Source organism: Heteronotia binoei, chromosome 5 (assembly GCF_032191835.1).
Source record: "Heteronotia binoei isolate CCM8104 ecotype False Entrance Well chromosome 5, APGP_CSIRO_Hbin_v1, whole genome shotgun sequence".
Taxonomy (NCBI): domain Eukaryota; kingdom Metazoa; phylum Chordata; class Lepidosauria; order Squamata; family Gekkonidae; genus Heteronotia; species Heteronotia binoei.
Genome location: NC_083227.1, coordinates 402,145 through 423,120, shown reverse-complemented (window position 1 = coordinate 423,120; position 20,976 = coordinate 402,145). Strand labels below are relative to the sequence as shown.

General features: G+C 47.7%; 1 protein-coding gene across 1 annotated transcript; it reads left to right on the top strand.

Moving 5' to 3' along the window:
• The first annotated feature begins 7,571 nt into the window (after positions 1–7,571).
• On the top strand, positions 7,572–20,426 carry LOC132571022 (zinc finger protein 665-like). Its single transcript, XM_060237653.1, has 5 exons — positions 7,572–7,629; positions 9,421–9,550; positions 10,114–10,304; positions 14,265–14,394; positions 17,081–20,426. Exons 2-5 carry the CDS (start codon positions 9,451–9,453, stop codon positions 19,399–19,401), a joined length of 2,742 nt encoding a protein of 913 aa, XP_060093636.1. The 5' UTR covers positions 7,572–7,629; positions 9,421–9,450; the 3' UTR covers positions 19,402–20,426.
• Positions 20,427–20,976: the final 550 nt, after the last annotated feature.

The following is a 20,976-nucleotide window of genomic DNA, read 5'->3' as shown; positions in this document are numbered from 1 at the left end:
TTTGCGGAGACCATTGGGCCCAAGCGATCCTTTACGATTCTTTGGATTTATGATTAATCCTTTGCCTGATGAAGAATTCGGAAACAGGACGAGAGCTGGCTCACCTGTTGCATTCATAAGAACATAAGAGAAGCCCTGTTGGATCAGGCCAGTGGCCCCTCCAGTCCAACACTCTGTGTCACATAAGAACATAAGAGAAGCCCTGTTGGATCAGGCCAGTGGCCCCTCCAGTCCAACACTCTGTGTCACACAGCGGGCAAAAAAAGGAGGTTCACAAGTTGGGCTAGAAGCCCTCCCATTCTGCCCCCCCCAAGCACCAAGAATACAGAGCATCACTGCCCCAGACAGTTCCAATGATATGCTGTGGCTAATAGCCACTGATGGACCTCTGTTCCATGTTTTTATCCAAACCCCTCTTGAAGCTGGCTATGCTTGTAGCCGCCACCACCTCCTGTGGCAGTGAATTCCTTTCACGATGTTTCCTGAAATGGAGGATTGAGAAATACATTTTCAATTGATTCACTTTGTTATGAACACTTTCAACAGGAGCTGCGCTGCAATTTGAGTCTTTCTTCACTGCTTATAGCATGTTATTTATTTGTTGATGACTCTGAAAAGGAATTGCATCTTTCAAATGCAGTAAGGATTTGGGCGGTATATTAATTATAGAAAAGGTGGCTGTGTACTTTCTCTTTAAACTGTTCATGGATTATTCATAGTAATCAAGGTCACAGCGTTTGCTTGCTCTGTTGAAGAGTAGCAGGCAGCCAGTCCTGGCCGAGCCCCGCAAGTCATAGAATCATAGAGCCGGAAGGGGCCAGACAGACCAGTTCCTGGCTCCAACTGCTGCTGGGCCCGGCTCAGGGGAGTCGCACTTCAAAGGCTGGAGCAGCCCTTTCGAGGCCCTGTCGCCTGCCTCAGCCAGAGCTTGAAGGCAGACAATATTGAGTGGTGGATTTGCAAAGACCACTGAAGGCCTTTGTTTCTTATGGGACAGGCACCGCTTCTATTATTTTGGGGTGTTGAAACCCCCTATATTCTCCGCACCTCTCCGATTCTTCTGCAAGTCTAGATCATTTTCCAGGTTTCTAGGAATATCTACTTTGTCCACATCGCCAGTCTCTCAATTTAATTGTTGGATATATTTATTCTTTTTTATTTAATCAAAATGTTTCAACAAAATTCAAGTTTTTTTAAGCATTCTTTTTCCTGTTCTGTTTTATGTGTTGCCTAAAGGTCTGCTGGAAACCTTATTAACATGAATGGGAGCTCCAGAGCAAAGTTCTGTAAGAGTGGAAAGAAAGAAATCAGCTCCTTCTTCCCTTGGTCACCCCTTTCTTCTTTTCCAGGTCATCCTGATGTGTCTTTAGATATTGCTGAGGTTTTTGCAAGCCCTTGGCTCTGGTTATAGAAAGCACCATTGACTACTGACCTTACCTGCTAACTGGTATTTTGTAACTTTTTCATTCATATATGATTTTGGTCTCTCTTTTGCAGTTGCAGATGTATTTGAGAAGGAATCAGGAGGGAAAGTTGTGGGAAAAGACAACAACATACAAGCGGAAGCACAATCTGGGGGTCAAGCGATACCCAAGAGACATTGCAGAAAGAACAGGGGAAACAGAAGCAAAGGAAAGAATTGGTGGTCTGTCAGAGTAGAAAGAAGCCTGAGGTCTCATCCCAAGATGAAACACGGAAGAGAAAGAAAAGGTCTAATGGTACCATGAACCAGAAGGGGTCCAGCTGCCAATTCAGTACTAAAACATCTCACAAAGTTCCAGCATTCTTGAAAAGGCATAAATGTGTGGAATGTGGAAAGTGCTTCCACTGGAGTCGGTCACTAACTGTCCATCAAAGGGTTTGCACAGGGGAGAAGCCATATAAATGCTTGGAGTGTGGGAAATGCTTCTCTCAGAATGGCACCTTAAAAACACATCAAAGGATTCATACTGGGGAGAAGCCATTCAAATGCTTGGAGTGTGGAAAGTGCTTCTCTCAGAATAACACCCTAAGAGAACATCAGAATATTCATACCGGGGAGAAGCCATATAAATGCTTGAAGTGTGGAAAGTGCTTCTCTCAGAATAACAGCCTAAGAGCACATCAGAAGATTCATACTGGGGAAAAACCATATAAATGCTTGGAGTGTGGAAAGTGTTACTCCTCGAATGGCGGCTTGATTGCACATCAAAAGATTCATACTGGGGAGAAGTCATTCAAATGCTTCGAATGTGGAAAGTGCTTCTCTCGGTATAACACCCTAAAACAACATGAAAAGATTCATACTCGGGAGAAGCCATATAAATGCTTTGAGTGTGGAAAGTGCTTCTCCCAGAATGGCAGCCTAACTGCACATAAGAAGATTCATACTGGGGAGAAGCCATTCAAATGCTTGGAGTGTGGAAAGTGCTTCTCTCGGAGTGACAACCTAAGAGCACATCAGAAGGTTTATACTGGGGAGAAGCCACATAAATGCTTGGAGTGTGGGAAGAGCTTCTCTCAGAATTACACCCTGAAGAGCACATCAGAATATTCATACTGGGGAGAAGCCATATAAATGCTTGGAGTGTGGAACGTGCTTCTCTCGGAATAACACCCTAAGAGCACATCAGAAGATTCATACTGGGGAAAAACCATATAAATGCTTGGAGTGTGGAAAGTGCTACACCCAGAATAGCACCTTGATTGCACATAAAAAGATTCATACTGGGGAGAAGTCATTCAAATGCTTCGAATGTAGAAAGTGCTTCTCTCGGTCTAACACCCTAAAACGACATGAAAAGATTCATACTCGGGAGAAGCCATATAAATGCTTTGAGTGTGGAAAGTGCTTCTCTCTCAATGGCAGCCTAACTGCACATAAGAAGATTCATACTGGGGAGAAGCTATTCAAATGCTTGGAGTGTGGAAAGTGCTTCTCTTGGAGTAACACCCTAAGAGCACATCAGAAGATTCATACTGGGGAGAAGCCACATAAATGCTTGGAGTGTGGGAAGAGCTTCTCTCGGAATGACACCCTAAGAGCACATCAGAAGGTTCATACTGGGGAGAAGCCACATAAATGCTTGGAGTGTGGGAAGAGCTTCTCTCGGAATGACACCCTAAGAGCACATCAGAAGGTTCATACTGGGGAGAAGCCACATAAATGCTTGGAGTGTGGGAAGAGCTTCTCTCGGAATGGTAACCTAAAAGAACATCAAAAGATTCATACTGGGGAGAAGCCACATAAATGCTTGGAGTGTGGGAAGAGCTTCTCTCGGAATGGCCGCCTAAGAGAACATCAAAAGATTCATCATGGGGACCTCCGTTGAGGAATGCGGGTGGGCTGAATTGAGGAATGACACGGTCAAGTGTCCAGTTTGGAGGAATCCCCCAGCTGTTGATTGATCTCTCTGGGTCTTAAGAGATGGAGAAAAGCTGATTCCTTCTGTCCAGTGTCAGGAGCTCCCCGGGTTTTCCTACAGAGTCCTTGTTTTAGCTCAGGGCTAGAGTCCTGGAGATGTGAGATTTATGATCCAGCTCAGAGCCCTGCCAAAGTCTTTTTTCTTTTTTTGGGGGGGGGGGAAATGAAGCCTGTCCCTTCCTCCCATCCTAAACTTCAGAGGAGTGCTCCACTGCTCTTGATAAGGAGTGACTTTCATCTCCGGTGGGAAAAAATAAACCTCTCTCTTACAGCACTTTCCATGTAGTTGGTTTTCTGAGACTCTGGTGCAAGAAGCATTTTAACAAGGAAATGTTATTGAGGAATTCTGAAAAGGAACTTACCTGAAGGTTTCTTCTCTTCGGTGGGGCGAAATCATCCAGTTATTTTTCCCTCCCCAAGAGGCTGTTGTTACGCCTACTTGAAAGGTTGCCTCTTTTTTCTTTTTTTCCCCTTTTGCATGGTTGGATTAATAAAGTCATATTACTTGGTTAGTTCCTTTTCTGTGTTGAGTTTTCAGTAGTTTGGGGCTTGGCTATTCTACACCTGGGAAGGACACTCCCCCCCCCCCCCGCCCCGTGATCTGGAAGGCATCCCAAAAGTTTTGCATAGCCCTACCTGGAGGGAGAGGGGGGGTGACCTAACCACTGTGGATGACTTCCCCCACCAGAGAAGATGATATTGGATTTATACTCCGCCCTTCACTCTGAATCTCAAAGCGGCTCACAATCTCCTTTATCTTCCTGCTCCACAACAGGCAACCCTGGGTGGGACAGAGAGAGCTCTCCCCAGAAGCTGACCTTTCAAGGACAACCTCCTATGAGAGCTATGGCTAACCCAAGACCATTCCAGCAGGTGCAGGGGGAGGAATGGGGAATCAAACCCGGTTCTCCCCAGATAAGAGTACCGCGCACTTAACCACTACACCAAACTGAAGGAGAATGAACCAGGGAAACAGTTGTAGGAAGGGTTTTTTTTTTTTTTTTTGGCAAATCTGCATTTGGAGAAAGCTGCATAGCTGTTGGAGCTGCAGGTGAGAAGGACAATTGTGCATATCACCAGTTTTCTGAGAGACTTTTAATTGGATGGACATTTCTACGTTTATGACTTCATTGTTGACGTGTTGTTACCACGGGGATCTATTTGGCCATAGATTGTAGAGCTGGAAGGGACCTCCCAGGTCATTGAGCCCAATCCCCTGCACACTGCAGGATCTTCACAAATACCTCCCCCCCCTCCACACCCCCAGTGCCCCTCCTCCCTGCCCAGAAGATGGCAAAAACCTCCGGGATCCCCTGCCTAAGGGGAGAAAAATTGCTGACCTCAATGTGACAATCAGCCTTTCACTGGACACAGAAACAGCAATGCTGTCATAGAATCATAGCATCCTAGAGTTGGAAGGGACCTCTAGGGTCATCTAGTCCAACCCCCTCCACAATGCCGGAAACTCACAAACCCCTCCCCCTAAATTCACAGGATCCTCATTGCTGTCAGGTGGCCATCTAGCCTCTGTTGAAAAACCTCCAAGGAAGGAGAGCCCACCACCTCCCAAGGAGGAAGCCTGTTAGAATCATAGAAGAGTTGTAAGGGACCTCCAGGGTCATCTAGACCAACCCCCTGCACTATGCAGGAAACTCACAAACCCCCCCCCCCAAATTCACAGGATCCTCATTGCTGTCAGGTGGCCATCCAGCCTCTGTTGAAAAACCTCCAAGGAAGGAGAGCCCACCCCCCCCCAAGGAGAAAACCTGTTACAATGATAGAAGAGTTGGAGGGGACCTCCAAGGTCCTCCACAGCACCCCCCCCATAGCTACAGCCCTGGTTACGGGGATGCTTCACTTTCGCAGCTCCAGCCAGTGGGGGGGGGGTGTCGAGGAAGAGGAAGAGTAGAAGGAGGTGGGCGCTTCCATCTCCCCCCTTATCATGGGGAGGTGCCTCACTCTGTCCCCCCCAGTGTCCCCCCCTCCCCAACCACCTGCCCGGAAGAGCGGGGGAGGCCCTTCTCCACTTCTACTTCCTCCTCTTCTTCCTCTCCTCTTCCTCCTCTACTTCCTCTTCTCTTCCTCCTCCTCTTCTTCCTCCTCCTCCTCTTCGTTCTCCTCCTCCTCCTTCCCTTCCTCCTCTTCTCTTCCTCCTCTTCTTCTTCCTCCTTCTCCTCTTCTTCCTCCTCCTCCTTTTCTTCCTCAATTCCTCAGTGAACAGGCTTCCTCCTTGGGGGGTGGGCTCCTTCCTTGGAGGTTTTTCAACAGAGGCTAGATGGCCCTCTGACAGCAATGCAGATCCTGTGAATTTAGGGGGAGGCGTTTGTGAGTTTCCTGCCTGGTGCAGGCGGCTGGACTAGATGACCCTGGAAGTCCCTTCCCACACTAGGATTCTAGTCCTAGATCTCGCCTGGGCTCATCACACCTGCAGGGGAGGGGAGGGGAGGGGGCAGGCCCGTAGCCAGGGGGGCATATTAAAGAGTCAGGGGGCACTTAACAGGTCCCCTCCCCTGGCCAGCGTGGCTCTGACCCCGGGCGCCCGACCTTCCCTTCTGCCCTCCCCCGCCAGCACAAGCCCCTGGGGGCTAGCAGAGGTGGGAGGGGCACCCAGTGGCAGCCATTGCAAGGTCTGGGGGGAGCAGCGGCTGCTCCAAGGTGCCCCTCCCACGCCATTTAAACCATGGGGAGAAGGAGGGGGAGCTGCAGTCCCTCAGCTGTTACACCCGTGGTGGGGGAGGGGGAGGTCAGGGGCACCCCACAGGAAGTCAGGGGGCGGGGCCTCTACAGCCCCCCCCCCCCCATAGCTACAGCCCTGGGAAAGGGGCTGCTTCACTTTCGCAGCTCCAGCCAGTGTGTGTGTGTGGGGGGGTGTCGAGGAAGAGTAGGAGGTGGCGCTTCCATCTCCCCCCTTACCATTGTCGGTGTATGGAGTCCTCCTTCCATAGCATGACAGGAGCAACAAGGAAGCAGGTGGATCTATCTGACAGGTCAGGTCAGAGTAATCTTGTCAGCAAGCCGGTTCTGGCTGGACAATACCTGCTGGAGGCAGCAAGTATATGGACTGCCTTGATGGGCTGGTGTACATATATAAGGACTGCATTGCCTATATATAGTTCTCTCACTCGAGAGGTGGATGCTGGCGGAGCACTCTGTCTATCGGATCTATGATTATCACCGCACTAGTTACTTTGGATATATTCTGTAAATACACTGATGCTGGTGTGTGGCCCACCTTCTTTCCAGAGCTTGCTCTTGTACATTTCCCTTTTCCTCCCTCTGCACACACACGACGCAAAAATCATGGGGAGGTGCCTCACTCTGTCCCCCCCAGTGTCCCCCCTCCCCAACCACTTGCCCGGAACAGTGGGGGAGACCCTTCTCTTCCACTTCTACTTCCTCCTCTTCCTCTCCTTCCTCTTCCTCCTCCTTCTCCTCCTCTTCTTCCTCTTCCTCTTTCCTCCTCCTCCTCTTCCTCCTCCTCCTTCTCTTCTTCCCCAGTTCCTCAGTGGAAGACGCTTCCTCCTTGGGAGGTGATGGGCTCTCCTTCCTTGGAGGTGTTTCAACAGAGGCTGGATGGCCATCTGACAGCAATGTGGATCCTGTGAATATAGGAGGAGGTGTTTGTGAGTTTCCTGCATTGTGCAGGGGGGTGGACTAGAGGACCTCGGAGGTCCCTTCCAACTCTCGGATTCTATGCCTTGGAAGCCCAGAAGTGTCCCACGTTTCCTGCTTAATGGGAAAATGCTGTTCAGACACGACAAATGCGATCTTTCAGCAGGGTTAGCAAGAGCAAGAAGAATCTTGCAGGGCATATTCCGGGAGGGGCATCTAACTTCTCCCTCCCAGATATTCACTCCCATACAGGTGAGCTTGCTGCAGCGCCAAGCCCAGGTGAGGGAGAGGAGGAGGAGATGAAAGGCAGAAGGCCAGCCAGGGCCAAGGGTCTGCAGGAGCTCCCCCGGGAGAGAGGGGGCAACCGTCTCCCCCCCCCCCGCGCCAGCCTCTCTTGCCAGCCCCTCCTCCTCCTTCCAGCTGGGGGGGGGGAGGAGAGAGAACTGCATTTCCCAGAAGGCCTTGCAAGCCCCTGTCAAGTCAGCCCCGCCTTTTCCAGGGAGGGGAGGGGGCAGCATGAGCAGCCCCCCTCTCCTCCCCTCCCCCGCCTGCTGGGGGCAGGATCCGGCTCCGGCACCTTTACAGCAGCAGCAGCGGGAGGAGGAGGAGGGCAGGTGAGCGGAGGGGGGTGCAAGACGGAGGGGCGGGGGGAGGAGAGGCTCAGCTCCTTCTGCAGCCTTGGAGGGGGGCCGGGCTGATCCGGAGCCGCTTCTCTTTCTGGCCTTCCCTGCGGAGAAGCCCTGAGGATCAGGCAGCCTGAAGGAGCGGGCCTCGGGTTTGCAAGGGGGGGAAATAGAACAAAGTATAGGAGGAGTTTAATTAGGCCAGTTTATGTTCACAGAGCTAGAGGTAAGTTTTAGAGCAGTGCAGAAAGTCTCTGCAAAAAAAAAAAGTTAAAGCAGAAACCTCTGGAAACACAATGTTGATATATTTCTGGGGTCAAACATGCAGATTAATATACTAAATGCAGGTAGCCGTGTTGGTCTGAAGTAGTAGAACAAAATAGGAGTGAAGTGACACCTTTAAGACCAACTTAGTTTTGCAGAGCTGGACTTTCTATCCCAGCCGTTGGCTGTGAGATCTAAGGAAGAAACAAGAAAATACTGGATGAAATTTTATGCCTGGCTAGACACTCAAGACTCTTAAGATTCTCTGGTGTGAACTTATTTCTCCTCCCCACCCCCCGTATTTTATATTACAAAATTGCCTTTACTGGAATTGTCAAACTAATAGATAACTTAACCAAAAGATTTATAGTATACAATTTTAAAATGTTGATGATGTTTAGTATAATATGGGACAATTTATATAAATAAAGTATTGAAGATGTAAGCTTGTATTTTTTGAAAGTATCTTTATGCAGAATAAGGTTAAAATGTATTCTGCTCTCTATTCTCCCAATCCCCTACCCTTACTCTTTCTGAAACAAAACTTTTTAAAATGGAAGACCAACTTAGTTTTATTCAGAACGTCAGCTTTCGTGTGGATGCACATTTCTTCCGATGAGGAATCCGGTTCAGTGAGCAAAACCACACATAGCTGGTAGTCAGTGGCTCAGAATGCGAAATGGTACAGATTTAAGATTCAATGACAGAATAGTAAAATTATCTGGTAGTGAGTGGTTTAGAATGCAAAATGGTACAGATTTAAGATTCAATGACAGTATAGTGAAATTATCTAGTAGTGAGTGGTTTAGAATGCAAAATGGTACAGATTTAAGATTCAACGACAGTATAGTGAAATTATCTGGTAGTGAGTGGTTTAGAATGCAAAATGGTACAGATTTAAGATTCAATGACAGAATAGTGAAATTATCTGGTAGTGAGTGGTTTAGAATGCAAAATGGTACAGATTTAAGATTCAATGACAGAATAATGAAATTACCTGGTAGTGAGTGGTTTAGAATGCAAAATGGTACAGATTTAAGATTCAATGACAGTATAGTGAAATTATCTGGTAGTGAGTGGTTTAGAATGCAAAGTGGTACAGATTTAAGATCCAATGACAGAATAGTAAAATTAAGAAATTGAGCAAGCCTTTGATCTGAGTCGCATGAGCATGCAAAAGCAATAAAACAGTAATATGTCAAAATGTAAGAATGTCTGTTAATAACTATATTGTATTAAGCCTGGTCAAAAAGAAGGTATTTATATCTCAAAAGATTTCCCATCCAACTATTATTATCCCTTTAATATACTAGACAGTCTTTTTACAGTCAGGGTCAATTCCCCTCCCCCCCCCCATTTAATTTGTCTAGATTAAGAGAAGCCCAAGTTCATGCAGATTTCTGGATTTGTATTTCTTGGAGACTCTCAGTATATAATCAAGGGAGTGGGCGATGGGATCCTTTTCTTCTTGAAAGGACAGGAACGGTTGTTCACGCGGGCCGTGTTCCCCTCTTCCAGAGCTCCCCGGTGTCCCTTGAGGAGGCGGCCATGTTCTTCACGGAGGAGGAATGGGCCCTGCTGGATCCAGGCCAAAGAAAACTCTTCTGGGAAGTGATGGAGGAAACGTACGAGATGGCCGCCTCTCTGAGTGAGGCTCTTTCCCCTTTTATTATGAACACAGCAGAGCAGGGAGGGGGCCTTTGACCCTCTTGGTGTTTCGAACCCACTTCCCCACCTTTCCCTTTTTGTCCTTATGGTGTAAGGCTTCCCCTCAGGGATGAGATGTTTGGGGAGGGACGGTGGCTCAGTGGCAGAGCATCTGCTTGGCAAGCAGAAGGTCCCAGGTTCAATCCCCGGCATCTCAACTCAAAAGGGTCCAGGCAAATAGGAGTGAAGAGTGAAAAACCTCAGCTGGAGACCCTGGAGAGCCGCTGCCGGTCTGAGTAGACCAGACTGACTTTGAGGGACCCAGGGGGGTCTGATTCAGTAGAAGGCAGCTTCAGAGGTTCTTTGGGTCACTGCTGGGAGGGAAGCTTTGTGTTGAGCTGAAGAGGACAGAGATAATGGAAAGGGGGTGAGAAAACAAGAAGGAAGATTCATTCATATGCACAGGAAGCTGCCCCACAAAACCACAAATGAGCAAAGAAACCTTCTTTCCACATTCTGAAGTGCCTCACTTTTTAAAATTCTGTCTGGGTGTTGCTGTTGCAGGAGACTACATTTCCCAGGAGGACTTGCGAGCGCCAGAGAGATCTACCCTGCCTTTCCTAGGTGCCCCGGGGGCAGTTTTCCCTCCAGATGGAAATAAAAATATATGGAGTATGCCCTTCCCCGGGGCCTCCCTCCTTTCGTGCTTCCCCTGGCTTGGGGGAGAACTTGGCCTTTGCTCGTCTGCAGGAAAGGTGAGTTTAGGGTGTGGAAGTGGAAGTGATGGCCGGAAGGAGTCCTGAGAGAGAGAGAGAGAGAGAGGCAGAGAGAGAGATGAGGCTTCCTGGCCAAGATCGGGGGGGGGGGGGGGGGGGGTAACGTGCTTTCACCCCCTTGAATATGTTCCCTACAGCCAGCCTGGGGTTCTTCTTATCTTAACTCTTACATGGACCCCCGGTCTGACCCAGCAGGGCTCATTGTCTGGTTCGGTGCAGTGGTTAAGTGTGTGGACTCTAATCTGGAGAACCGGGTTAGATTCCCCCCTCCTCCTCCACATGCAGCCATCTGGGTGACCTGGGGTCAGTTACAAGTTCTCTCGGGGCTGTTCTTTCAAGAGCAGTTCTTTCAGAGCTCTCTCAGCCCCTCCTGCCTCACAGGCACAGCTCCCTCTATGCTGCACTGGGGGGTGCTGGTGCACAGATGTTCAACAGGCTGCTCATAGGTTTCTGCTGTATGCTCACCAGGCATTTTCCTTCCTTTGAGCCAGTTTGGTGTAGTGGTTAAGTGTGCGGACTCTTATCTGGGAGAACCGGGTTTGATTCCCCCACTCCTCCACTTGCACCTGCTGGGATGGCCTTGGGTCAGCCATAACTCTGGCAGAGGTTGTCCTTGAAAGGGCAGCTGCTGTGAGAGCCCTCTCCAGCCCCACCCACCTCACAGGGTGTCTGTTGTGGGGGAGGAAGGTAAAGGAGATTGTGAGCCGCTCTGAGACTCTTCGGAGTGGAGGGCGGGATATAAATCCAATATCTTCTTCTTCTTCTTCTTCTTCCTTTGGAAACAATGGAGGATGCGGTCACCTCCTTCTGCGGCTCATAGAATTGGACTCCTTGGTCTGATCTTTTTGAAATTTGGGGAGGTGTTTGAGGAGAGGCAACAGCAGCTACGCTGCAAGTTTGGTGCCTCTACATAAAAAAGCAACCCTGAAGCCCCAGATACTCCAGGTGGATTCTCCATTATAACCTATGGGGCCCATAGACTATATTGGTCTCTATAGGCTACACTGGAGCAGGGGGGAAGCGTATTTTGACACCCCTATTATGCTTTTTAGTATGATTTATGATTTTGCCTTATCAGAGAAAAGTGGGATATAAGTATTTGAATAAAGAAGTAAGTTAGTCCTGGAGCATTTAGAAAGGAAGGCTGTGATGACTAAGAGCCAGCATGGGTTTCTCAAGAACAAGTCCTGTCAGACTAACCTGATCTCTTTTTTTGAGAATGTGACTACCGTTGTGGGATGAATCTGGGCCACCATATTTTTATTTTTTGTTGCTGAAACTGGTTGGTGGCCAATTCTGAGGCTCTTCTCTTTCACATTTTTATCATAGATCAGCTTAGAAATGTTTCAGGCAGTATTCCCCCCCCCCTTGTTTTGACTCACATCCAGTTCCCCGGACAAGAGGCTACTCTTAGGTCAGAATATGGAGAACCAGAAGGTCAAGATGTCAGACAACAAGGAGGCTTCTTCTCTCCCCCTCTCTTCAGTCTACATGCAGAACATCTCCTAAAGCATGATGGATTAGAGCGGGGGGGGGTCAAAGATGCGACCTGGGGGGCCGAATCAGGCCCCCGGAGGGCTCCTATCAGGCCCCTGAGCAACTGGCTGTCATCTGCCTCCTTCTCCCTCTCCCTTGCTTCCTTCTGCATCACAGCTTGCTTTGCCAGGCTTGCTCAATCGCACAGGAGCTACAGAGCAAAGCCTCTGTTTTCTCCATTGGCTGACGCTCCTCCCTTGGGGAAGAAGGGGGGGGAGGGAGAGCTTGCTTTGCCAGGCTCTCTCAATCACACAGCAGAGCTATTGAACCAAGCCTCTCTTCCTTCTATTGGCTGAGGCTCCTCCCCCTCCTGGTCCCTTGGGGAAGGAAGGAAAGAGCCGGAGCTTCCTTTGCCCAGTTCCCTGGATCCCAGGGGAGAAATACAAAGAAAGCACCTTTAAGACCAACGAGTGCTAATGTTTTAAGCATGTTTTATTTTAAAGTTTTTCAAAATCTTTACTTGTTTTTGCCTGTGTCCTTTATAAAGTTATCTCTCTGCTACCTGGCATTACACTTATGAGGCAGATGGCCCGGCCTGACGAGGTCTGATTTATGCCAGATCTGGAGCTCAGAACAAACGAATTCAGCACTGCTGTATTAGAGTTCTGTGGAGCTGGAGTGAAACTTGGTGGAAGGAGCATTCCAACTTTGAGACAGGCAGAGGGCCCCCGATTGGTGGCAGAAACGGTGAAGACTAAAGAGGACTCCTGTGGAAGGCTGAAGCAAGGGGGCAAGGGTAGCCCCGAACATCCAGGAGACAGAAGTAGGGAGTGCTCCCAGATTCGACAACTTCCAGGCTGGTGATGGAGAAACTTAAATGGTTCCAGATTCTCTGTTTCTTGGCTCCCTCCTCACCCAAAGGGAGACTGGACCAAAGAAACCAGAAGGAGAAGTCAGGCTGGGAAAGGCAGCCCCTGCAGGAGCTGGGAAAGGCTTTTAAGGGTGAGGTTGTGTCACTTGTGCCAAAGATACCCTGGTCACGTTATGAGAAGACAAGAACATAAGAACATAAGAGAAGCCATGTTGGATCAGGCCAACAGCCCATCAAGTCCAACATTCTGTGTCACACAGTGGCAAAAAAATTTATATACACACATACACTGTGGCTAATAGCCACTGATGGACCTGTGCTCCATATTTTTATCTAAACCCTTCTTGAAGGTGGCCATGCTTGTGGCCGCCACCACCTCCTGTGGCAGTGAATTCCACATGTTAATCACCCTTTGGGTGAAGAAGGACTTCCTTTTATCCGTTTTAACCCGACTGCTCAGCAATTTCATAGAATGCCCACGAGTTCTTGTATTGTGAGAAAGGGAGAAAAGTACTTCTTTCTCTACTTTCTCCATCCCATGCAAGAGAAGACAAGAGAAGAATAAGAAGAATTGCAGATTTATACCCCGCCCTTCTCCCTGAATCAGAGACTCAGAGTGGCTTACATTCTCCTATATTTCCTTCCCGCACAGCAGACACCCTGTAAGGTGAGTGGGGCTGAGAGGGCTCTCACAGAGCTGAACTTTCAAGGACAACTCCTATGAGAGCTCTGGCTGACCCAAGGCCATTCCAGCAGCTGCAAGTGGAGGAGTGGGGAATCAAACCTGCTTCTCCCAGATAAGAGTCCGCACACTTAACCACTACATCTATAGTCACTAGAAAAGGCAGTCATGCTAGGGAGAGTGGAAGGCAACAGGAAAAGAGGAAGAACAAACAGGGAATGGATTCATTCAGGTTTTTGCCTTGAATCTGTCACTCACCAGCCCCCACGGATCACACGGCCTGGGGCGACTCAGCCTTTGGTTGGTTAGAGAGGAGACAAAACGGAAGACGCTTTGCCTTTAAGTCGGGCAGTTTATGTTTACACAGCTGGATGTAACCATTAGAGCAACACAAAATGTCTCTGCAGACAACAATGTTAAAAGCAGAAATCTTCTCTCAAACATTATTTGTCTTTATTTCTGGGATTAAACATGCAAGATAGTATAATGTCAGCCTTACAGTCAATTATTCCCCCCCCCCCCCCCACACACACACACACATTTAACTGGATTTGACCAAGAGAAGCCCAGTTCTTTGCAATTGTCGGAGTTTATATTTCTTGGAGACGTTCAGAATATAATAGCTGGCAGAGTCTGAAAAAGAAACTAGTTCTATTTTCCGTGCCTTTTGATTCTATAATTGGCTAGATCCAAATAGGCAGCTGTGTTGGTCCGAAGTAGTAGGACAAAATAGGAGTCAGTTGCACCTTTAAGACCAACTTAGTTGTATTCAGAATGTCCTCTTTCGTATACATGCCCACTTCTTCAGACGAGGAAGAGACAATTGATTGGCTGGTGGGGTTCTTCCTTCTTTCTTGAGTGGTCAGAGACAGGAACAGATGATCGAGAGGGCCATATTTTCCTCTTCCAGAGCTCCCCCGTGTCCTTTGTGGGGGTCGCCGTGTTCTTCACAGAAGAGGAATGGGCCCTTCTGGATCCAGGCCAAAGAAAACTCTACTGGGCTGTTATGGAGGAAATTTTGGAGACCGCGGCCTCTCTGGGTAAGGATCTTTTCTGCTTTGTTACAATTGCGGAAGAGAAGGGAGGGAGGGAGGGAAACTTCCTTTGCCAGTCTTTCATTTCAGGGCACACTTTCATGTCCTGTAGAGGAAAGAGCACGCTTGGGATCTTTCAGCTCCTGAAAAAGAAAGCACAGCATATTTTCATGCTGCAAAGAGAAACCTGTTGATGAAGAGGGCTCTGACTGGGAGAGATGGACCCTATCCAGCTGGGTTCCTGCTAGGACATCCCCACGGCTCCTGTTTCCTTCTAAGGTCTTTCTATTTGGGGGCCCAGCGGCTCTCTTCCTTGGACTGAGTGGGGCTGAGGGGAGGAGGGAGGAAAAGCCCCACGGATTGGACCAGGCCAGAGAAGGGGCTTCTGTTCTGCGTCTTCAAAGTCCCCGATTCAGTCGACAGCACTTGGAAAAGGAGTTGAGAGAGGAGGAGCTTCATTTGTAGGGCCCCCCTCCCCTCCCTGGGCTGTAACCTCAAATCTCCAGGAATTCCCCAGTCTGGTGGTTCTAGGGTTGCCAAGTCCAGTTCAAGAAATATCTGGGGACTTTGGGGGTGGAGCCAGGAGACTTTGGGGGGTGGAGCCAGGAGACATTAGGCGTGGAGCCAAGATCAAGGCTGTGACAAGCATAATTGAACTCCAAAGGGAGTTCTGGCCATCACATTTAAAGGGACAGCACACCTTTTAGATGCCTTCCTTCCATAGGAAATAATGAAGGATAGGGGCACCTTCTTTTGGGGCTCATAGAATTGGAACCCCTGGTCCAATCTTTTTGAAACTTGGGGGGTATTTTGGGGAGAGGCACTAGAAGCTATACTGAAAATTTGGTGCCTCTACGCTAAAAAACAGCCCCCCCAGAGCCCCAGATACCCATGAATCAATTCTCCATGATTTTCTATGGGAATAAATCTCCATAGGGAATAGTAGAGTTTTCAGCAGACAGTTCCCTCCCCTCCCCCCGCTTTCTGATGACCCAGAAGCGGGGGGAGGGCCTCCAAACCGGGGGATCCCCTGCCCCCACCTGGGGATTGGCAACGCAGTCTGGTGTTTCCAAGACTACCTCTGCCTCCTGAGTAATCATTTCCTCAGGCCCAGAGTCATGGTGGGCGTTGGAACAGATTGTTGTTAATTCGCACAGTGGAGTCCGACTCTTTGTGACCCCCCGGACCACGTCATGCCAGGCCCTCCTGTCTTCCACCATGAGCGGGAAGCCCCCCCAAATTCCTTTTCAAAGTCATCAACAAATAAATAACGTGCTACAGGCATCGAAGAAAGACAGAGGCTGCAGTGCGGCTCGTGAGCCACCTAGAGCATTTCGCGTGCTTTGAAACCTTTGCGGAGACCGTTGGGCCCAAGCGAGCCTTTACTATTGTATGGATTTATGATTAATCCTTTGCCTGATGAAGAATTTGGAAACAGCACGATAGCTGACTCACCTGTTGCATTCATAAGAACAGAAAAGAAGCCTTGTTGGATCAGGCCAATGGCCCATCCAGTCCAACACTCTGTGTCACATAAGAACATAAGAGAAGCCATGTTGGATCAGGCCAATGGACCATTCAGTCCAACACTCTGTGTCACACAGCGGGCAAAAAAAGGAGGTTCACAAGTTGGGCTAGAAGCCCTCCCATTCTGCCCCCCCCCAAGCACCAAGAACCCAGAGCATCACTGCCCCAGACAGTTCCAATGATATGTTGTGGCTAATAGCCACTGATGGACCTCTGCTCTATGTTTTTATCCAAACCCCTCTCGAAGCTGGCTATGCTTGTAGCCGCCACCACCTCCTGTGGCAGTGAATTCCTTGCACGATGTTTCCTTTAATGGAGGATTGAGAAATACATTTTCAACTGATTCACTTTAATATTGAAGACTTTCAACAGGAGCTGCACTGCAATTTGAGTCTTTCTTCACTGCTTATAGCATGTTATTTATTTGTTGATGACTCTGAGAAGGAATTGCATGTTTCTAATGCAGTAAGGATTTGGGCGGTATAGTAAAGGTGGCTGGATACTTTCCCTTTAAACTGGCTCCGACTGCTGCTGGGCCCGGCCCAGGGGAGTTGCACTTCAAAGGCTGGAGCAGCCCTTTCGAGGCCCTGTCGCCTGCCTCAGCCAGAGCTTGAAGGCAGACAGTACTGAGTGGTGGATTTGCAAAGACCACTAAAGGCCTTTGTTTCTTATGGGACAGGCACTGCTGCTATTATTTTGGGGTGTTGAGACCCCCTATGTTCTCCCCACCTCTCCGATTCTTCTGCAAGTCTAGATCACTTTCCAGGTTTCTAGGATTATCTATTTTGTCCACATCGCCAGTCTCTCGATTTAACTGTTGGATATATTTATTCTTTTTTATTTAATCAAAATATTTCAACATTTTTATTTTATTTAATCAAAATATTTTATGTGTTGCCTAAAGGTCTGCTAGAAACCTTATTAACCTGAATGGGAGCTCAAGAGCAAGCTACTGCAAGAGTGGAAAGAAAGGAATCAGCTCCTTCTTCCCTTGGTCACCCCTTTCTTCTTTTCCAGGTCATCCTGATGTGTCTTTAGATATTGCTGAGGTTTTTGCAAGCCCTTGGCTCTGGTTATAGAAAGCACCATTGACTACTGACCTTACCTGCTAACTGGTATTTTGTAACTTTTTCATTCATATATGATTTTGGTCTCTCTTTTGCAGTTGCAGATGTGTTTGAGAAGGAATCAGGAGGGAGAGTTGTGGTAAAAGACAACAACATACAAGTGGAAGCACAATCCGGGGGTCAAGCGGTACCCAAGAGACATTGCAGAAAGAACAGGGAATGGAAACAGAAGCAAAGGAAAGAATTGGTGGTCTGTCAGAGCAGAAAGAAGCCTGAGGTCTCAGCCCAAGATGAAACACGGAAGAGAAAGAAAAGGTCTAATGGTACCATGAACCAGAAGGGGTCCAGCTGCCAATTCAGTACTAAAACATCTCAGAAAGTTCCAGCATTCTTGAAAAGGCATAAATGTGTGGAATGTGGAAAGTGTTTCCACTGGAGTCAGTCACTAACTATCCATCAAAGGGTTTGCACAGGGGAGAAGCCATATAAATGCTTGGAGTGTGGGAAATGCTTCTCTCAAACTGGCACCTTAAAAACACATCAAAAGATTCATACTGGGGAGAAGCCATATAAATGCTTGGAGTGTGGAAAGTGCTACTCCCAGAATAGCAGCTTGACTGCACATCAAAATATTCATACTGGGGAGAAGTCATTCAAATGCTTAGAGTGTGGAAAGTGCTTCTCTCGGAATTACATCCTAAAGGAACATCAAACAATTCATACTGGGGAGAAGCCATATAAATGCTCTGAGTGTGGAAAGTGCTTCTCTCTCATTGGCAGCCTAACTACACATAAGAAGATTCATACTGGGAAGAAACCATACAAATGCTTGGAGTGTGGAAAGTGCTTCTCTCAGAATGGCAACCTAAGAGCACATCAAAAGATTCATACTGGGGAGAAGTCATATAAATGCTTGGAGTGTGGAAAGTGCTACTCCCATAATAGCAGCTTGACTGTACATCAAAAGATTCATACTGGGGAGAAGTCATTCAAATGCTTAGAGTGTGGAATGTCCTTCTCTCGGAATTTCATCCTAAAGCAACATCAAACGATTCATACTGGGGAGAAGCCATATAAATGCTTTGAGTGTGGAAAGTGCTTCTCTCTCATTGGCAGCCTAACTACACATAAGAAAATTCATACTGGGAAGAAGCCATACAAATGCTTGGAGTGTGGAAAGTGCTTCTCTCAGAATGGCAACCTAAGAGCACATCAAAAGATTCATACTGGGGAGAAGTCCTATAAATGCTTGGAGTGTGGAAAGTGCTACTCCCATAATAGCAGCTTGACTGCACATCAAAATATTCATACTGGGGAGAAGTCATTCAAATGCTTAGAATGTGGAAAGTGCTTCTCTTTCAAAGGCAGCCTAACTGCACATAAGAAGATTCATACTGGGAAGAAGCCATACAAATGCTTGGAGTGTGGAAAGTGCTTCTCTCAGAATTACGCCCTAAGAACACATGAAAAGATTCATACTGGGAAGAAGCCATACAAATGCTTGGAGTGTGGAAAGTGCTTCTCTCGGAATTACGCCCTAAGAACACATGAAAAGATTCATACTGGGAAGAAGCCATACAAATGCTTGGAGTGTGGAAAGTGCTTCTCTCGGAATGACCAGCTAACTAGACACCAAAGGTTTCATACTGGGAAGAAGCCATATAAATGCTTTGAGTGTGGAAAGTGCTTCTCCCAGACTGGCGGCTTGACTGTACATCAAAAGATTCATACTGGGGAGAAGCCACATAAATGCTTGGAGTGTGGGAAGAGCTTCTCTCAGAATGTCCAACTAAGGTCACATCAAAGGATTCATACTGGGGAGAAGCCATTCAAATGCTTGGAGTGTGGGAAGAGCTTTGCTCGGAATTACACCCTAAGAGCACATCAGACAATTCATACTGGGGAGAAGCCATATAAATGCTTGGAGTGTGGAAAGTGCTTCTCTCGGAATTACACCCTAAGAGCTCATCAGAAGATTCATACTGGGGAGAAGCCGTATAAATGCTTGGTGTGTGGAAAGTGTTACTCCCGGAATGGCGGCTTGATTGCACATCAAAAGATTCATACTGGGGAGAAGTCATTCAAATGCTTCAAATGTGGAAAGTGCTTCTCTCGGTATAACACCCTGAAACAACATGAAAAGATTCATTTTCGGGAGAAGCCATATAAATGCTTTGAGTGTGGACAGTGCTTCTCTCAAAGTGGCCACCTAAGGTCACATGAAAACATTCACACAGGGGAGAAGCCACATAAATGCTTGGAGTGTGGGAAGAGATTCTCTCGGAATGGTACCCTAAAAGAACATCAAAAGATTCATACTGGGGAGAAGCCACATAAATGCTTGGAGTGTGGGAAGAGGTTCTCTCGGAATGGCAGCCTAAGAGCACATCAAAAGATTCATCATGGGGACCTCCGTTGAGGAATGCGGGTGGGCTGAATTGAGGAACGACACGGTCAAGAGTCCAGTTTGGAGGAATCCCCCAGCTGTTGATTGATCTCTCTGGGTCTTAAGAGATGGTGAAAAGCTGGCTCCTTTTGTCCAGCGTCAGGAGCTCCCCGGGTTTTCCTACAGAGTCCTTGTTTTAGTCCTCAGACTAGAGTCCTGGAGATGTGAGATTTATGATCCAGCTCAGAGCCCTGCCAGAGTCTTTTTTGGGGGAGGGTGGGAATGCAGCCTGTCCCTTCCTCCCATCCTAAACTTCAGAGGAGTGCTCCACTGCTCTTGATAAGGAGTGACTTTCATCTCCAGCGAAGCAGCCCGTCTCTCAGACATGTCGGTGGGAAAAAATAAACCTCTCTCTTACAGCACTTTCCATGTAGTTGGTTTTCTCAGACACTGGTGCAAGAAGCATTTGAACAAGAAAATGTTATTGAGGAATTCTGAAAACGAAACATTTGCTTACCTGAAGGTTTCTTCACTTCCGTGGAGCAAAATCATCCAATTATTTTTCCCTCCCCAAGAGGCTGTTGTTACGCCTACTGGAAAGATTGGCTGTTTTTTCTTTTCTTCCCCTTTTGCATGGTTGGATTTATAAAGTCATATTACTTGGTTAGTTCCTTTTCTGAAAGTTTTCAGTAGTTTGGGGCTTGGCTATTCTACACCTGGGAAGGACACTCCCCCACCACCATGATCTGGAAGGCATCCCAAAAGTGTGCACAGCTCTGCCTGGAGGGAGAGGGGGGGTGACCTAACCACTGTGGATGACTTCCCCCACCAGAGAAGATGATGATATTGGATTTATACTCTGCCTGAATCTCAAGAGTCTCAAAGCGGCTCACAATCTCCTTTATCTTCCTTTTATATGTTTATCTTCCTTTTATATGTTTAACTTTAATTGTTAAATTCAATGTTTTATCATCTATGTTAATGTATGAATTGTTGTGAGCCGCCCTGAGCCGCCTAGGCGGGGAGGGCGGGATAGAAATAAAATCTATTATTATTATTATTATTATTATTATTATTATTATTATTATTATTATTATTATTATTCCTCCTCCTCCACAACAGGCACCCTGCGAGGTGGGTGGGGCTGAGAGAGCTATCGCAGAAGCTGCCCTTTCAAGGAAAGAGCATCAGAGTGGCCTACAATCTCCTTTATCTTCCTCCTTCACAACAGGCAACTGAGAGAGCTCTCCCAGAAGCTGCCCTTTCAAACACAACCTCTGCCAGAGCTATGGCTGACCCAAGGCCATTCCAGCAGGTGCAAGAGGAGGAGTGGGGAATCAAACCCGATTCTCCCAGATAAGAGAGCACTGGCTGACCCAAGGCCATTCCAGCAGCTGAAAGTGGAGGAGTGGGGAATCAAACTGTTCTCCCAGATAAGAGAGCTCTGGCTGACCCAAGGCCATTCCAGCAGGTGTAGATGGAGGAGTGGGGAATCAAATCATTTGTATAAATAGGGAGTTGTCCAAAAAGACCGCTACTACCATGTTTAACTTTAAAAGGGGTAAATACACTGAGATGAGGAGGCATGTGAGGAGGAAACTGAAAGGA